This window comes from Episyrphus balteatus, chromosome 4 (assembly GCF_945859705.1).
Source record: "Episyrphus balteatus chromosome 4, idEpiBalt1.1, whole genome shotgun sequence".
Classification (NCBI taxonomy): Eukaryota; Metazoa; Arthropoda; class Insecta; order Diptera; family Syrphidae; genus Episyrphus; species Episyrphus balteatus.
This window is the reverse complement of record NC_079137.1, coordinates 52,569,183-52,587,810: the sequence shown is the minus strand read 5'-3', so window position 1 is coordinate 52,587,810 and position 18,628 is coordinate 52,569,183. Positions and strand designations below refer to the sequence as shown.

The 18,628-nt window shown below is 28.2% G+C and overlaps 1 protein-coding gene across 5 annotated transcripts in view; it reads left to right on the top strand.

Annotated features, from left to right (window-relative positions):
* LOC129918986 (putative polypeptide N-acetylgalactosaminyltransferase 9) overlaps positions 1-18,594 on the top strand; it is a 77,075-nt gene extending 58,481 nt beyond the window's left edge. For 4 of the 5 annotated variants that reach the window (XM_055999763.1, XM_055999764.1, XM_055999762.1 and 1 more), the window contains 8 exons: positions 75-239; positions 2,818-3,011; positions 3,079-3,297; positions 3,522-3,664; positions 6,496-6,586; positions 6,712-6,822; positions 17,021-17,128; positions 17,303-18,594. In XM_055999763.1, coding sequence (XP_055855738.1) covers positions 75-239; positions 2,818-3,011; positions 3,079-3,297; positions 3,522-3,664; positions 6,496-6,586; positions 6,712-6,822; positions 17,021-17,128; positions 17,303-17,464 — 1,193 coding nt within the window. In that variant the 3' untranslated portion in view covers positions 17,465-18,594. Of the gene's footprint in view, positions 1-74; positions 240-2,817; positions 3,012-3,078; positions 3,298-3,521; positions 3,665-6,495; positions 6,587-6,711; positions 6,823-7,023; positions 7,126-17,020; positions 17,129-17,302 lie in introns of all 5 variants that reach the window. The other variant, XM_055999766.1, reaches the window with a different exon arrangement.
* Positions 18,595-18,628: the final 34 nt, after the last annotated feature.

Sequence of the window (18,628 nt, the reverse complement as noted above, 5' to 3'; positions counted from 1 at the left end):
TTTCTGTTGTTAACTTTTTTCTTAACTAACTTGTTTATCTTTTTTTTTTTTTTTTTATTTTTGCGCTCATAAAGCACACACAAAAAGACAGCTGGAAGATTATTTTAAGGCATATCCGAAAGTGAAGATCATTCGGGCGCCAAAGAGAGAAGGTTTGATCAGGGCGAGATTACTTGGAGCGAGGCATGCAATATCACCGGTCTTAACATACTTGGATTCACATTGTGAATGTGCTGAAGGTAAGTTAACAAATTTATGTGTATACTTATTACTTGGAAGAGCTGAAAGCTGTTAAGAACCTTTGTTTTAAGTTTTGTATAATCTGATTAATTATATGTATACAATTCTAGACTCTAGAGTTTTACTATACGTCTTCGTTTATAAATGCAAGAACATTGTTATTGTTCCGGATCCGGGTTCAAGTACTTGTATACCTTTTTTTTTTAATTAAATTTACAATTAATCAAGTTTTTTTTTTTTTGGTCTTTTCAATTTAAAACTTGTACAGCTTTTTTGCAAAGTAAAAAAAACACAATTCCTGGTATGACAGACGGTCTCTTACATATTTTAATTAGTTTTACCATTTTCATCTTCTCAATTATACGGACTAACAGCTTCAATTATGCCGCTTAAGATTTTGAAGATCTTAAAGACTTTTTTTGACAAGGGGTAAACCTTGAAGGCATGATTGCATAGGCCTGTTAAATATGACCAAATATCTTTAAACCTTAACTTATGTTAACTTAACTTATTTTGGGTTCGAAGATATTTGATCCCGAATTTATGAAAAAAAAAAACACATATTTATATCTGTTTGTTCTGTAGAAAAACGAAATAACTTTTTGAATCCAAACATAATTTACAAGAAAAAGCTAAAAAAATACCTTTTTTTTTCTTTTCTCATTATAACAATTTTTTTTATATGAAAAGCTTACAAAGATATTCCACCATTTAAAAGTTTAATATTTCTTCTAAGGAGGAAAGCCACATTTAAATTTTTGCAATGCGTAAAAAGTATAAAAATAATTTATTGAAAACAATAATTTTTCATGCAAAAAAGTGAAAAAATCAAGCTTTTTTTCTTCTAACTCCATTAAAATCAATTTTTTTGATATCAAAACCCATAATAAATTTTATACCATCTGAAAGTCCTAAAAAAAATTCATATCAACCATGTCTGCACGACATCTACAAAAAAGGCTAGAATTTTTTGAACCCAATCAATTTTCATAAAAAAAAATCACAAAAATCAATCTTTTTTATTTTCTAACACCATTAAATCCATTTTTTTATATCAAAACCTATAATAAATTTTACTATTTCACCTTTTATATGAAGCTTCAATCATATTTCTTTGATATCTACAAAAAAAGTTATAATTTTTTAAAGCCAACCATGTCGAAATTTCAAACTTATATTACGGTGCTTCCCACACTGGTGGCTGGTCATGGTCATTGGTCTTGGACAACAGTTCTCCACAGGCGTTTTGAGGTATTTCTGAAGTTTTTAAATTTAACATTGTGTAGCTTGTGGGACAAAAAAAATTAGTTTTTCCCGTTATTCAATCAAAAATCATTTTAGAATACAAATTTTTTGTACATGCATCCCAATAACCTATATCCTATAAGTTTGAGATTTTTTGAATGCTCCTTATAAATACCCTTAAAAGGGTAGATGTTTTTCAAAAATTCTTATTTCGAAACGCAGAGACTTAAAAAAAGTCCGTATCAGACTCCTAATTTTGTTCCATTATCTTTTGTATGACATTTTTCAAATTTTCAAAGAAAAATTTCCCCTTCCTATAGTCACCCCTGCTTTATCAAAGGTCTACCAAATTGTCAAGTTTTTAAAAACCATTTTTAACTTGGTTTTGAAATTTTCTAGAATTTTGTCAATAGGTACCCTTGTAAGCCTTAAAATAAATTTATCTATCGATAAAAAACTTTCTACAGTGTCGCGTTTACAAAATAACTACTTTTTTGAAATTTCGTTTTACCCCTACTTACCTTATGAAACGATTAAATTTTTCAAAATCCTTCATTAGAATTCACCTTTAGCTTATTATCTTTCAAATAAGTTATAGAAGATTTTTGTATCATCAAAAAAAATAATACAATGTAACTCTTTAAGAGCTAAAATCGACAAAGACTTAGAAATTCGGATATTTTTTTTGATTTTTTTGATATTCTTTTTTTGCGTGTTACTGTACCAAAAATCCATAAAACTTTCGTCTATAAACTATAAGACCACTGTACTATTCTTTAACATTTAAAATATTTCTCTTTTTAAATTCACTCTCCCTTCTCTAGCTTTCTCATAAACCCAAAGTAATGTTTTTCAGTTATTGTAATTTATCTTATAGCGCTACTCTAGTGTCATTATTCCAATTAATTCAAATGCTTTACATTTCTATTAAATGTTTTTTAATCTCTGAAGTAATATTACTGCATATATTTCCATCAAAAAACGCACATTCTAAGTGAATAGAGCGAAGGTTTAAAAAAAAAGAAGAAATGTTCCTCTCTACAAAATCCAATGACCATGAATGAAAATGCTTTGAAATGTTTGTTCCTTCCGATTGCCTTTTTGCTATAGAAAATTCACACAAAAGGTATATCGTGAATACAAAAAAAAAAAAAAAAAGGGAGTGGAAGGAAATACTCAATTAGCATTATTACTCAATTTTGGCAGGTCCTGTATTCATGTCCTATATAGGCTTGCGATGCGATTGATTTCAACTTAACTTCGGCGGAAACGGAAATGAAATGAATAATCACTATAACGATGTTTTTTTTTTTTTGTATATTTTCATTCAAGGATGGTTGGAACCATTACTGGATCGCATTGCTAGAAATTCGACAACCGTTGTTTGTCCGGTAATCGATGTAATTGACGACACAACAATGGAATATCATTATCATGATTCGGGAGGTGTTAATGTGGGTGGCTTCGATTGGAATTTACAATTCAATTGGCATGCTGTACCGGAAAAAGAACGAAAACGTCATAATGTAAGGACGAATCCTTGTGATAATAATTTGTTTCTTTTTTATTTTAATTAATTTTATTTCTTTATAGAACTCTGCTGAGCCAGTTTATTCGCCAACAATGGCGGGTGGACTTTTTTCAATTGATCGAAAATTCTTTGAACTTCTTGGTACATATGATTCTGGCTTTGATATTTGGGGTGGAGAGAATTTGGAACTATCATTTAAAACATGGATGTGTGGTGGAACTTTGGAAATTATACCATGCTCACATGTTGGACATATATTCCGGAAGAGGTCGCCGTACAAAGTATGAATTTACCTAAAATAAATAATTTCGTTAGTTTCGATGAACTTTCAATCCCATAAAAAGAGTATTCATCCGTAAAAAATAACTTTATGATATTTTTTCATAATGAACCAATTCTATCCTGTTTTTTGGGAGGTTTTAAGTATCATTGAAACTGCGAATTTGGACTTTTTTTTTATGTTTGCTATAACTTATAGATTTATTTGATTTGATTATATTTTCAGTGGCGATCTGGAGTTAATGTTCTGAAGAAAAATTCAGTTCGCTTGGCTGAAGTATGGTTGGATGACTACGCAAAGTATTATTACCAAAGAATTGGTAATGACAAGGGTGACTATGGAGATGTCTCAGGAAGAAAGGAACTGAGGTAGGTTAATTTGAAACAAAAGTTGTGTTTTGAAAGAAACATTAAAATTTGGTACAAAAAGATTAAATGATTCGGAATATCGTCTACATTTTGCTATTATATATATTAGTTTTTTCGGAAATAAGTATGGAAAGCAAGCGATACACAAATTTACAAAAACGAAAACAACATTTTTAAAAAGGGTTTATTTATTCTTTAATAGATTTGTTAAAAATTGGTATATCGATTTGAAGAACTTTTCACGATTCGGATATCTTTAGAAAGTGAGGAATTTTAAAAATGGTTTGAGAAAAAGAAAAAAAAAACTGATTTCTCAAAACATAACTCGGTATTTCAGGGTCGGATACAATAACATTTGTTGATTTTTACTTGCTCTATAGGGCAAGTATTGGTTTCGTGTCGAAAAAAAAATTGAGGTTTTAATCAAAACCAACATTACGATGATGGAGAATTCCGAAAAAGTGGGTCCTGCAATTCCGTCCGTGCGTCTGTGCGTCCATCTGTACACATTTCCACAGCCTAAACGGGTGGATGGATTTTCTTCAAATTTGGTACAGATGATTTTTATGGAATTCTGAAAGTTGGTTTTTTTTGTTTTTTTTTTATATATCGTTTAGAACGTATACCTCCCATACAAAAAAATACGATATTACGAATTTCTCGAAAACGGCTCTAACGATTTTGATTAAACTTTGTATATGTAATATTTAAAGCAGTGGCAATAAAACTGCATTTTTATTTTTTCTAAAAAAAGTCAAATAACAAAAAAAAATTTTTTTCATTTAACAAAATTTTGCCTGAAATGTCGGCTCTTCCCCAATATCAATTTTTTTTTAAATTTAGATCCAGCTTTTTAAATCTACAAGTAGACTAACATAAAAGTACTTTGAACTGCAAGAGCAAGTACGTGCGACCCCAGTCGTGCATTTTATTTTAAAAGCAAAAACAAAAATATATTTATCTACTGCTTAGTACTTGAAGTTGCTTTCAACAACTTTAACTCTGTTAAAAATGTAGTTCAAAGCATTTTTAAATACTGATAAATGTTTCCAAAGGAACGCAGCTATTTAGGCTATAGTAAAAACAGGTTACTATTTACGATGATTTCCAAACCAACTTTTCGTATTCAATGAAATTTTGTGTACAATAATTTGGCAAATACTAAGAATTAGAAAAATTTTGGATCTTTAAAAAGAAATAAATATATTAAAAAATAATTTTCGATAGTGTTTAATGTTTTAAGTTTTTTATTAAAAAAAAAATTATTTAAAAAAACTGTTGCTACTTCGACATAATTATTCATAGACACAAACACAAACGTTGTTTTCAAGTTCCTTGTTTTCAAGTTCTTTTCGGTGTTAAACTAAAAGCTTCTTCAGCTAGATGGGTTTTTAAACACTGTTGCCGGATTCTTCCAAATTGGATAGATTTTTTGTACTTTGTACCATATTATAATTTCAGTTTATAATTTTTTGAATTATTTTATATTTATGTATTAATTTTTTTTTTTTCTTGGTATAGATTGAAAAATCTGTTGCTATTTTAATACATAAGCAAGTAGCAAATAAATTATAAGAATTTTAAATTTTGAAAATAGTTAAAATTTATTTCTTGTTGAATGTAACGAAATTTTCTGAAATACTTACATCAGAAACTCTAAAATTTGTGGAGAATTATAAAAGGGCATTACATTTAGCCCGATCTAGGCTTTACCTTAGAGTTATAAAATAGCGAGTGTTTTAATGTATTTGTTTGCGGAAAGTAGTACAAAAATTTAATTTCATTTTTGTAAGTTTTCCATAGAAAGATTTTGAAAATTTTCACTTTTAAGCTTTTAATATAAAATAGCTCAGGTACTCACTCGTAAATGTTGCTAATTCTTTCAAATTTAAAATTCAATTCAATAGCAAAAGCATGTTGCAGTGGAAAAATAAACAGATTTGAACTAGGAAATGTTTCGATACACACATAAAAAAATGAATATTTTCCATCTTTTTTTTTTAAATTATCTAAGCATTTTCATCAAATAAAAACCCAATTATTACTTTAAAAAGTTTTTATAGTTTGAAAGGATTTTTGGTCTTATAGTTTTTTTTTTTTTTGCAATTGAAACCGTGTTTTATTTTATTAGGTAGCTGTCTCCAGTTTCGCAATTTTGTGAAGGTTTTTGTTGCGCCATCCAAGAAGATATTTTTCTTTGGAATGTTTTCCATTCTCATTGGGCTCTTGCATCGATGTTTATTTGTTCAACGTAAGTGTCGGAGTCATCAGATTTGAATTCCTTTAAAAAAAAAATGGTTGAACCAATTCACTTCAATTATATTTTTAAGAGCAAACTCGTGCGACCCATTCTTGCATTTTATTTATTTTAGTTCAAACACTTTTTTCGCCACATTTAAAATTTAAATCAGGCCAAATAAATTTCAAAGGCCAATACACTCTACAATCTACATTTTACTATTATACCCTACAGAACTAAGACTAAGAATTTTTTTGTAAGCCCCTTGAAGTATGCTAGTTTTAATATTTTTTCTTTGATTGACATACTTCGTTAAAAACAGTACATTAATTCATTGGAGTAGAATATCATTTAAAAGAATTTTGATGTTTATATTTTTTGTTCCATTCAGACTTTCGTTAAGTAATAACCTTTATCAAGCGAAATCTTTATTCTTCATTAAGCCTCATCTTGAAAATTAATATTTGTAACCGACTGCGTTTTGCTAATGCACTTTGCGTCGGTGAAAAAAGCGTTTACAAAAAAAACTTTCTTTTTTTTAACATATTTCTTGAGAATAATTAAGCACAATTTAATTGATATATCATTTCAGAAAACGACTGGGTTGCAAAAGCTTCAAATGGTTCTTGGACAACATTTATCCTGAACTTTTTATTCCTGGAGAATCAGTTGCTTATGGCGAGGTAAGTATTCGCTTCATAATTTACTTGTTATATTTTCATAAAAGTATAATTAAGTTAAAGATTTAATAACCTTTATATTTTCTTAATGTAAAATTTAAAAATTAAAAAATAAAACTCAATTTTAGATGAGAAATTTAGGTTATGGCGGTCGCACTTGTTTGGATTCACCAGCTAGAAAGAAGGATCTTAAAAAAGCTGTTGGCTTATATCCTTGTCATAATCAAGGTGGCAATCAGGTTTGTTTTATCAACTCTATACAGACTGAAAAACGAATAAAAACCAAATGTGACCGCCACCAGCTCCAAATTTAATAGAAACATATGTATTTATATATATTTTTTTTAATATAATAACCAAGAAAGAAAAAAAAATGTGGGGATGAAAAAAAAAAGCCAAAAGGACAACGATTGAATTTTTTTCAAATTATAATTTTACAGATACGAAACAATTTTACATCGTTATGTCTTGATTCACCCGCATCTGATGACTCACATCCATCGGTTGGCCTCTGGCAGTGCCATGGGGATGGTGGCAATCAGGTATTTTTTTTTTGTTATTATAAGATCTAGTTTTTTTTTGTTTGTCTATAGTGTCGCCCATTATACCCACCCATATTTATTGGTTGTCATAGAATAAAGTTTTTTTTTTAATATTTCATTTCGTCTTAAGTTCATGTATTAAAACACTTTAAATGGCTAACAATACCATCAAAGGCGTAATAATAAATAATAAAAGAAACACCTTAAATAAATTCATATTAAAGAATATACAAATACATAATTACAAAACATTTTTGCGAATATTTAACGCATTTTTATTTATTCATTTATCTACTTTCATTTGACATATCAAATTTAAAAATTGAAAAAGAAATGCCAAAGATAGGGCCTTTTAAATAAACAAAATCGATGTAATTCACTATGGCGTATACGTAACTTTTTTTTTCATTTTTAATGAAATTCATTTTTGATGATTAAAACAATTAGATCTAAATATTAACTCACTATAATTTTGTTGTGAATAATATTGAATGATATATTTGGCTATTCAAAATATTCGTATGAAGAGCTAAAAGACTCCATACGGTCCTGCGATTTCCCTGAATAATTTTCCAATTTTTTTGTTTAATGCACGAAACTTTTTCATACCTTTTTTTTTGTACTCTTCCAAACTCTTAATTCCATACAAGTCCAATAAACTCAACAAAAATAATTTCAATAGAACTCATTCAAAACAATGAGAATCAACAAGAACAAACCTTCAATGGATTTCAAAAATGTTTGTTTCATTTACAAATAGAAATTCCATAACAAAACTGCCACTAACATGTAATTATTTCAATCATCATCATAATGAAGTAATATTTACAGCTTTAAAACAACAATAGAACCCTTATTGTATTTTGTTCAATTGACTATGAATTATTAAAAAAAAAAGCGAACAAAATTCTATGACAACAAACTGTGTAGGTAAATTATATATTTTTGCAACCATTGGCCATCATCTTAAATATCTTTTTTGTATATGTTATGGTTTGTTTTATTATAAGCAACAAATAAAAAAAAATATATTCTCATTCACATTGACTCTTCAATTGTTCTGTTGTTGACCACTTTATTATTTATATAATGAATTTGGTTGTGTTATCGTTATTTTTTGTGTTGCTCTATGGCACGGTGCTCACTCATCCATGCGAATAAAAAACCAACTAATTACCTACCAACTTATAATTAAAATAATAATAATCACACCACATTCCAACTGGGCCTTTTTATATTTATAATAATCCAAATATACAAAAATATAATTTAGGGTTATGGATATTTTCTTTATAATATTTAATTGTTTAAAAATAATTGTACTTTTGTATTCGTATATGTTATTATTGAAAAATTATTTTCAACCCTTATGGAATTCATATATGTTTACCATTTAAGTATTCAATAGCAATTCGGTTAAGTAGAGTGTAAAAAATCAATTTTATATTTTTGTTGATTTCAATATTGTAGGTAAGTTTATTTGAAATAAATTTATTGGTGCGTTATGAATAATCAGAAATTATATAGGTAATGTTATTATATTGATATAATTTTTGATTATTCAATAGAAATGCAATTCTTTTGGTAAAATGATTTCAAAAGCAAAACGATGGTTTAGTGGTCAAATTTGAATTAAATTCAGGGGGAATAAAACAAAAATATTAAATAGAAATAAAATGTTAAATATTTTAATACAATCAAATCAAATCGTTCTTAATCGATAAACGTGCCGCACATATTATTAGTTTTAATGAATTCATATTTATAATTTGATTTTTAAAAATTAAAAATCTAAGTCTCATAGGGATGGATGTATGTACATATGTTCAATAACGGTTCTAAAAATCCAAACAAAACAGCCAGAGTAATTTCGTTTTTTGATTCGAGTTGTTTCAGTACATTTTTTTTTTTATAAAATTTTTCAATATCATGTGGATTGAAATAGAGATTTTTGTAGGAAATCCAATAATCTCATGTGGCAAATGGATTTTATTTTAACAAATGATTTATTTTTATTCGTAATTTATTTTTATTCGTAATTTTTCGATGTAAACAAAAAAAAAACATGTCAAAAAATTACAAAAACAAATATTCACATAAAATGTCAACAGTAGCAGATACACTGCCGCTCATCTGAATAGGTTCACATTTTAGTTCATCTTAATTTTAGTCTGTCTTGGTACTTATTGCAATGTCACATCTTTTTTTTATATGTAACGAGAGAACATCTTTATGCGCTTAGTTTAGGAGAAAAAAAAATTGTCTTAGGGCCTACCGTTCTTCTCACACGGTAGCTAGACCAAATCTATTCATAAAAACAAGCATATTTTTTGGCTCATCTGAATAGGTTCAAAAGAAGAAATGTTAATAAACGATGAGTTGCATGGGTCAGTTGGACTCAAAATTGTGTCTGTCAATAAATCTGATTGTGTTTATCCTGTAAGGACAAAAACGGGTAGGGAAAAATCTTTAAGCGCGGAAAAAATGGGGAAAATAAAAGAAATCTTTGAATTAGGCCGAAATTAACGATGCATTTGGGACAAAAACAAACCACAAGTTAAAATTTAGTATGCAGTTATTTGCGCAGTATCAAAAGGTATAGAAACAACATTAAAAGTCGAAGTTGCTCAGCCACAACATGGGACGATAGATGTGCAATGATCAGAACAGCATGACTTCGCGCTAAAAATAAAGCTGAAAACCGGTATAAAATGCAGTTTAACGACTGCAAAACGGGTTGTCAGCACTGGTAAACATTTGAGAAGAACAAAACTCAGCAAAATTAACCACTTTAAAAACCACGAAAAGAAACTCGCCTCCAATAAAACAAAAAAAAAACCTGTCGTGAAAGTCGGATTTGCAACCGGTGATTTTTCAAAGGAAAAAAATGAATTAAGTGGGCCCTGAGGGCTAAATTCCTATTTTCATGACCTTCGTAGAGAGAAGCCTTTTTTTTAGGTATCTGCATAACTGTGAAGGCAGTGTCATTAAGTGCGAAGCTATTTCCTTCTACAAAACTTTCGATCTGCAATTTTAAACACATTTTGATTTTAATATTGGAGCCGAGTTTCTTTTCATGGTTTTTAAAGTGGTAAATTTTGCGAAGTTTTGTTCTTCTCAAATGTTTACCAGTGCTGACAACCCGTTTTGCAGTCGTTAAACTGCATTTTATACCGGTTTTCAGCTTTATTTTTAGCGCGAAGTCATGCTGTTCTGATCATTGCACATCTATCGTCCCATGTTGTGGCTGAGCAACTTCGACTTTTAATGTTGTTTCTATACCTTTTGATACTGCGCAAATAACTGCATACTAAATTTTAACTTGTGGTTTGTTTTTGTCCCAAATGCATCGTTAATTTCGGCCTAATTCAAAGATTTCTTTTATTTTCCCCATTTTTTCCGCGCTTAAAGATTTTTCCCTACCCGTTTTTGTCCTTACAGGATAAACACAATCAGATTTATTGACAGACACAATTTTGAGTCCAACTGACCCATGCAACTCATCGTTTATTAACATTTCTTCTTTTGAACCTATTCAGATGAGCCAAAAAATATGCTTGTTTTTATGAATAGATTTGGTCTAGCTACCGTGTGAGAAGAACGGTAGGCCCTAAGACAATTTTTTTTTCTCCTAAACTAAGCGCATAAAGATGTTCTCTCGTTACATATAAAAAAAAGATGTGAAATTGCAATAAGTACCAAGACAGACTAAAAGTAAGATGAACTAAAATGTGAACCTATTCAGATGAGCGGCAGTGTATATCGGAAAGATTTAAACATTTTTTGGAAGAATAAAACCAGTTACAAATTTATTTATAAAAAAATTACCCCATATAAAAACTTAGAGTCGAAAACAGCCAAAATGACGTTTTTTTGGTATTTTCTAACGGTAATATTTCAAAAACGGAGACCAATAAAAAATGTCTGACTTCAGATTCGAGTTTAGCACATCAAAAACCTATACAAAAGTATATTTTCGTTTTTGTGGCAAAAACCTTGTTGACCAGTGTTTTTTGTGGCAAGTGGAAATTCACATTCAGGACATTTTTTTATCAATATTCAATGATCTGACAAATGTTATTAAAATAAATATCAAAGTTTCTGAGGAATTATAGAAAAAAAAAACTTTCTTCCCAGAAAACCACTTTTTTCGTTTTATATTATGAGTGGACTTATACCCGAAATATATTTTCTTAAGGGGTAATAACACTTTGTAGGCACCAAATCGAGTGTCATTTTCATCCGCGTATAAAACAAAGGGAAAAAATTATTTTCTTTTGGTATATCAATTCAATAGGCATCAGAAAAGGCTACTTGTTTAATTCTGTTAATTTCAAGGTGAACTTCATTTCATTTTAATGTGAATTTTCATTTTTCATTTAAAAAAAACGACAAAATATAAAAATTTAAGAATTATAGTCATTCTTATTTCCAACCGTGAGATAGTAAAGCACTCGCCTAGTGACCCCAGCAATTGTAAATTTGATGTCTGACTACCAGTTTTTTTTTTTTTTTTTTTTAATAAAATGCTTCCACAAAAAAATAAGATGATTTTCCGCTTAAATTAAGTGGATTTGGGTAGAAAATTAAACGTTCTGCTACAATATACAATTAGTGAATATTTTAAATTTTTAGATGGGTTCCTTAAGAAAAAAAAATCATGCGTGCAACTTACACGTGGTAAAAGTGAAACCTTAAAAAATCATTTTTCTTGCAAACAAAATCCAAAAAATCTACCTTTTTTTTAATTCCATCCCCTTTAAAATCACTTGTTTTTGCGTTTTTTAGCATTTTAGTAGGGTTGCCGAGTACTTGTCTGCATTTGCAAGGTGGCACCCGACATTTTTTAGATAGAAGAGAGTCTAAGCTAAACAGAATGTATTTTATAGCCTTTAACTCTATCAAATATTATACACTTTGGCCAAAAAACAATTGATTTTTGCGTTTTTTAGCATTTGGATAGGGTTGCCGAGTACTTGTCTGCATTTGCGAGGTGGCACCCGACATTTTTTTAGATAGAAGGGAGTATTATCTAAAATATGGCGTATAGTTTAGCTTTCTAGTGCATAAAAAGTTATACTGTTTTGTTCAAAGAAGATTTTTGTCAGTGTTGTATTCATTTGAATGGGGTTGCCACATTTGTAGGGTTACGTGCTTTATATTATTTTATTATTTTTTTTTAATATTTTGACTTTCGTTTGGCATTTTTTATCTTTTATCTGGCCAAATAACAAAGATATGAATGTATTAGTTATGTGACAATTTTTCCTTTCAAATAGGGTTGCCACATGGAAGTTCCCATTTTAGAAGTGGCAACCCTATTTTTTTATTTTCAGTATCAACTTATCTTTCATTTGACACCAATTTTAACCTCTAACCTTATGAGCTTAGTAACTCGACGGTCGCCTCTCCGACTATAACGTGTTTAGAAAAAGAAAATCTTTTCACTGTTATCTCAGGATTTTGAATATGAAATTAATTGAAATTTTACACAATAATAGTTTATTTAATTACCTATCTACAGTATAAATTTCATATGTGTATTAGGGTGGACCAAAAAAATCATTTTTTCATTATTTTAATTTGCTCTACCGATAACTTGTTTTCTCGACACAAAATAATGCTACTCTAATTTTTTCAGAATTTTTCGATGATGTTTAGGGGTTGCGCGCACCCCTATTATAAAAAAAATAAGCTCTTTTAGTTTTTATTTTTTTTATAGCTTAAATAATTTTTAAATCGAAAAGCTGTTTGAGTAAAAAGTATTGAGTTTCAATAGATCTACTTACATCAATTTTTATTTTTTCAAAAAAAAAATATTCTTGACTAATTACCAGGCGTTAGAAGTCGAAATTACTGATAAATGCTGGGAAAAAAGCCTTAAAACTATGTTTTACTGTTTTTTATAACGGTTCAAATTATTTTTATCGTATTCCTCATCAAATTTACTATAAAAACAGTGCTTTTATATTGCTCAATTCTTCTTAAATTGATAAAAAAAAAATAATTTTTAAAAAAGATCGTACCAAAACAAGTGAAGGAAAAATATGGGAGGGTACTATATCTTGGGCGCCGAGATTTGATAACGGTATTTTGTAGAGGAGTTGAATACGATCATTTTTTACTATGGGCGGGGTGGTCTATCTGGCTCCGTTTAGACGGGAATGGCAATTTTCTAAAAAATGACTTTAAATAATAAAAAAAAATATTAAAAAACAATGGCAACACTTACAGTTATGAATGATACTTTTTTCAAAAGCTAGAACTGTACGCTTTATTATAATTTTAAAGTGTAGTTATTTCAATCAATTGTTTTTGAAATAATCGATTTAAAAGTAAAAAATTCTGAAAAAAAGTTTAAAAAAACACATTAAATACTATTTTTGTCAAGATTGTGGATTACAATACAAAAAATGGCTGGTAAAATAAAGTGTCACAATTGATTCCTTATCAAATACTGAAGTCCACATGTTTGAATGCTTCCTAGTTTTTGAGAAAATTGAAAAATAAAAAAAATTCTTTTTTCTCAGACCAACTCGAGATCGTACTTCTGGTTCCACGAAATTTTAATTTGAAAACTATCCATATTTTTTAATGATGTTGTTGTTGATGCAGCGTCTTATAATATTGGTAGGTAGGTAGGTAGAGATGGCGGTCAAGGCAAACCATGTTTGATTGACCCAATTAGCGCAGGATGCGCCGTTTTGATACCAAAACTTATGAAACCTGTGAGTGATAATTGGATTTATTTGAAATACATTTTTTAATTGGTTTTTAAAAAAGGGAAAAACAAGTGTTAGGCAGTCCTAAATCCACTTTGTTGCATTTAGGAACGAGATCAAGTCTTTGATCTTTGATTCTGAGATGTTATCTATGACATTAAAGAATTCGCTCCCCAGAGAGAGTGCTCTATTCCTAGCAAGGGCGGGACATTGACATAGGAAATGGTAGACCGTTTCTTTTTCTTGCTGGTCCAAGCAGCTGCGACAGTAGGTATTGTGCGGTATACCCAACTTTGCTGCATGTTCCCCTATCGGCCAATGTCCTGTACACACCGCAACGATTCTGCTAATATCTTTTCTGGGTCTAGAGATTAGGTCATATGTTTTGGATTTATTATAGGTGGGCCAGATTTTTCTGGATATGACGCAGCTAGTCAAGTTGTGCCACCTATTGTTAGCTTTTGTTAGGTATTTTAAGAAGATATCGCCCTTCATGACTCCTATGGGAATGTTGACTATTTCTGCTAGTGACTCATGAAGGGCTGATCCTTGCCTGGCCAGTTCATCCGCCTTTTCATTGCCTTCAAAACCACTGTGACCTGGGATCCAGATGAGAGTGATTGTGAGGCTTTCACTCAGCAATGAGAGTTCCTCTCTGCACTGCTGAACCAATTTGGAGGATGTCGTGACCGAAGCAATTGCTTTTATAGCTGCCTGACTATCTGAATATTGAATATCGAATATGTTTTTTGATGGTGGAAAAAATATCGAAATCAGCCATAAAAACTATAATCTGATTTTTTTTTATTTTTCAATTTTCTCAAAAACTAGGAAGCATTCAAACATGTGGAATTCAGTATTTGATAAGGAATCAATTGTGACACTTTATTTTACCAGCCATTTTTTGTATTGTAATCCACAATCTTGACAAAAATAGTATTTAATGTGTTTTTTTAAACTTTTTTTCCCAATTTTTTACTTTTAAATCGATTATTTCAAAAACAATTGATTGAAATAACTACACTTTAAAATTATAATAAAGTGTACAGTTCTAGCTTTTGAAAAAAGTATCATTCATAACTGTAAGTGTTGCCATTGTTTTTTAATATTTTTTTTTATTATTTAAAGTCATTTTTTAGAAAATTGCCATTCCCGTCTAAACGGAGCCAGATAGACCACCCCGCCCATAGTAAAAAATGATCGTATTCAACTCCTCTACAAAATACCGTTATCAAATCTCGGCGCCCAAGATATAGTACCCTCCCATATTTTTCCTTCACTTGTTTTGGTACGATCTTTTTTAAAAATTATTTTTTTTTTATCAATTTAAGAAGAATTGAGCAATATAAAAGCACTGTTTTTATAGTAAATTTGATGAGGAATACGATAAAAATAATTTGAACCGTTATAAAAAACAGTAAAACATAGTTTTAAGGCTTTTTTCCCAGCATTTATCAGTAATTTCGACTTCTAACGCCTGGTAATTAGTCAAGAATATTTTTTTTTTGAAAAAAGAAAAATTAATGTAAGTAGATCTATTGAAACTCAATACTTTTTACTCAAACAGCTTTTCGATTAAAAAATTATTTAAGCTATAAAAAAAATAAAAACTAAACGAGCTTATTTTTTTTATAAAAGGGGTGCGCGCAACCCCTAAACATCATCGAAAAATTCTGAAAAAATTAGGGTAGCATTATTTTGTGTCGAGAAAACAAGTTATCGGTAGAGCAAATCAAAATAATGAAAAACAATTTTTTTGGTCCACTCTAATGTGTATCTATTAAAACAAAAGTTATGATCAATTGATTTTTCCTGTCGCTTTTTCGTTTCATCGTGCTTGAAATCACTACGATACTGAAGAAGTTTTCACTACTTCAAAAACAAAGTGTTGTCAGAAACTTTTTTACTATATTATGTTTTGTATAATTACTTAAAAATGTTATTGAAACAGCTTTCAAGTATATTTGTTTTATTGTGTTTTACCTTCGTTTGTCCAAAATTATATAAATGTTATATATACCTGTTTCTAGATTGGTTTTGGAAGAATCTTATCTGAAACTATAACCAGTTAAGCCGATGGAAACACGAATTTACAAAATTATTTTGTTTTATAGAAAAACAATTATTAAGAAATATTATAAACATAAAATATATTAAACAATTTCGTTCATCTTTTTGCAGTTTAAAAAGATATAACATTTTTCACAACTACATAAAACAAAATATTGAAATATGTTTCAGAAAACTATTAACTCAATTTCATATTAAGAACCTTCAGTATTTAAACAAAGAATTGTTAAAAAAAAAGTTTTCCCTAATTTTATATAACATATGTCATAACGTTTACTAATACATATTATTTTAATAAAGTTTAATTTTTTACTAAGTTCAGTATATCAACATTTTTTTATATAAATCAAAATTTGTAAATTTCAAAGAAAAAAAAAAATATGCATGGGTTCAATTGGTTTATAGGTTTCAGGACATAATTAACTAAGGATTTAAAATAATCGACCATGCGGCAATATGTTAATATTATAATGACAAAAAAGGAAACTAATTTGGAGCTGGTGGCAAAAGCTTTTGTTTTTGTTTATTTTTTTACAAAAAAAAATTATACAAAAAATATTATTTACAATCATATTTTAAATACCATATTCAAACATATTTTTGGCATTGTAAACTTTTGCTTTGAAAAAATTAAAAGTGCAGATTTTTATTTGCTTCATAAATATTATTTAAAATATTCAAGATTTTTTGCTTGATACAATTAATTAAAAAACAAAACATGATATCAATCTGCAATTTTTAGTTTCACCATAATACAATAATTATATTGCTTAAAATAATTAAACTCAAGTGTTTGGAATACCAAGGCATTAAAAATGGTATTAATTTTTGATAAATGTAATTTTTTTAAAGAATTCTACTACCAATTTAAATGTCTTGGTTATTAAAACAAAATAATGTGAATATAAGCTGTAATATGCCTATTTTTATGTATTGGCTTATGAATCCATATTTTATTCAAAAATTGAAAATATTCAAAAGATATTTACACAGAAGATTAAAATGCCGCTAAAATCATTAATTCAATTAAAAATGAATCCATTTAATTTTTTTGTTGACAATTTGTTCATTAATGAATTTATATTCCCACTTGATGCAAATAGTACTTTATGCTGAGTAAAACTGGTGAAATCCGACGGGACGAAGCTTGTCTTGATTATGCTGGAAGCGAAGTTACGCTTTATCCTTGCCATGGTTCGAAAGGAAATCAGGTGAGTTTTTATGACATAATTAACGATGTCATGGAGCACGTCAAAATAGGGACTTAATCATTTTATTGTTAAATTTTATTAATTATAATTAAATAATTAAAATTAATTAGCCAAATAATTATTTTAAATTAAGTTATTAGCGAATATAAATTAATTTTGAATTTTTGTTCACAGTTCTGGACTTATAAAGCTGATACAAGTCAAATTCGACATGGTTCATCTGATAAATGTTTAGCAATCAATGAGAAGAGAGATAAAGTCATAATGGAAGAATGTGATCCAAATCGTGCTTGGCAAAAATGGCATCTGGAAAATTATGATCCATCAAAATTGTGAGGATTTATATATTATGCAAATAGCTCAATTATGATTCCTACGCACAAAATTTAGCCATTTTGTCGCTTAGAGTGTAAAAAATAAAAAAAAATATAAATTAATATTTAATATATATAAATAAATATAAATATATTAAGTCAAATAAAATAAAAAAATAATTTGTAAATATCCATTTTGTATGTAAGTAAAATTTTGCATTTAAAATTATGAAAAAAGAAATCATAAGAAAATATAAACACAAACAAAATAAATTTTTAAGAAACGTATCAATATTTATTTTGAAAAATTAAAAAAAAAAAAAATGGCGGACATTCACAAATTATATATTAAAAAAATAAATAAATCCAGTTGATTGTATTCACGTAAAAATAAAATTTAAAAATAGACTTTAAAAATTAATATGTGGATATTTCTGGAATTTTAAAATGAAAAAAAAACGAAAAATTGTAATCATTTTTTAAAGTGAACCAAAAGAATTCCGAAAAATTTCAAAAACTTGACTGGATTTATAGTCTTAAGTGTGTACTTAATTTAAATGCAATAATATAAAAAATATGTTAAACAAAAAATTAAAACTATTACCATATCTTCCTTCCTTCTTGTATGCTTTGAAACACTTTTATTTTCTTTTACTTTCACAATGATATTTCAAGATTATGTGAACTTGAATCTATATTATCTTCCTTTCTATAAAAATTATATTTATATTTTAGTATTAAAATTATAATACTTTTATTCTTATGTATCTACATTTTACTTGCCAAGTTTCCTATATAATGTTTCTGTATATATAATATATTAAAAACAAAAAAAAAAAGGATGTAGTTACAAACCTATGGTATATTATATTATTTAAATATTATTATATTATGAAATGATATATCATTTTATTGATTAAAAAAAAAATCAAATTTATTATATTATATTATTTTTAAGAATCTACCTATGTCAGGTATAAAAAAACATAATGCCATTACAAATGAAGCACAAAATAAATACACACACGTTATATTCCGAAAGAATAGACATATCCAAGAAAAAAATTAATAAAAAAAAAGCAAATACAATTTTAAAACGTTATATTATAAAAAAGAAAATATAATTATTAAGAGTGACGAAATAAAAAATAAGCCAACTTTTTAAAATTCTTGTTTTTTTTTACCT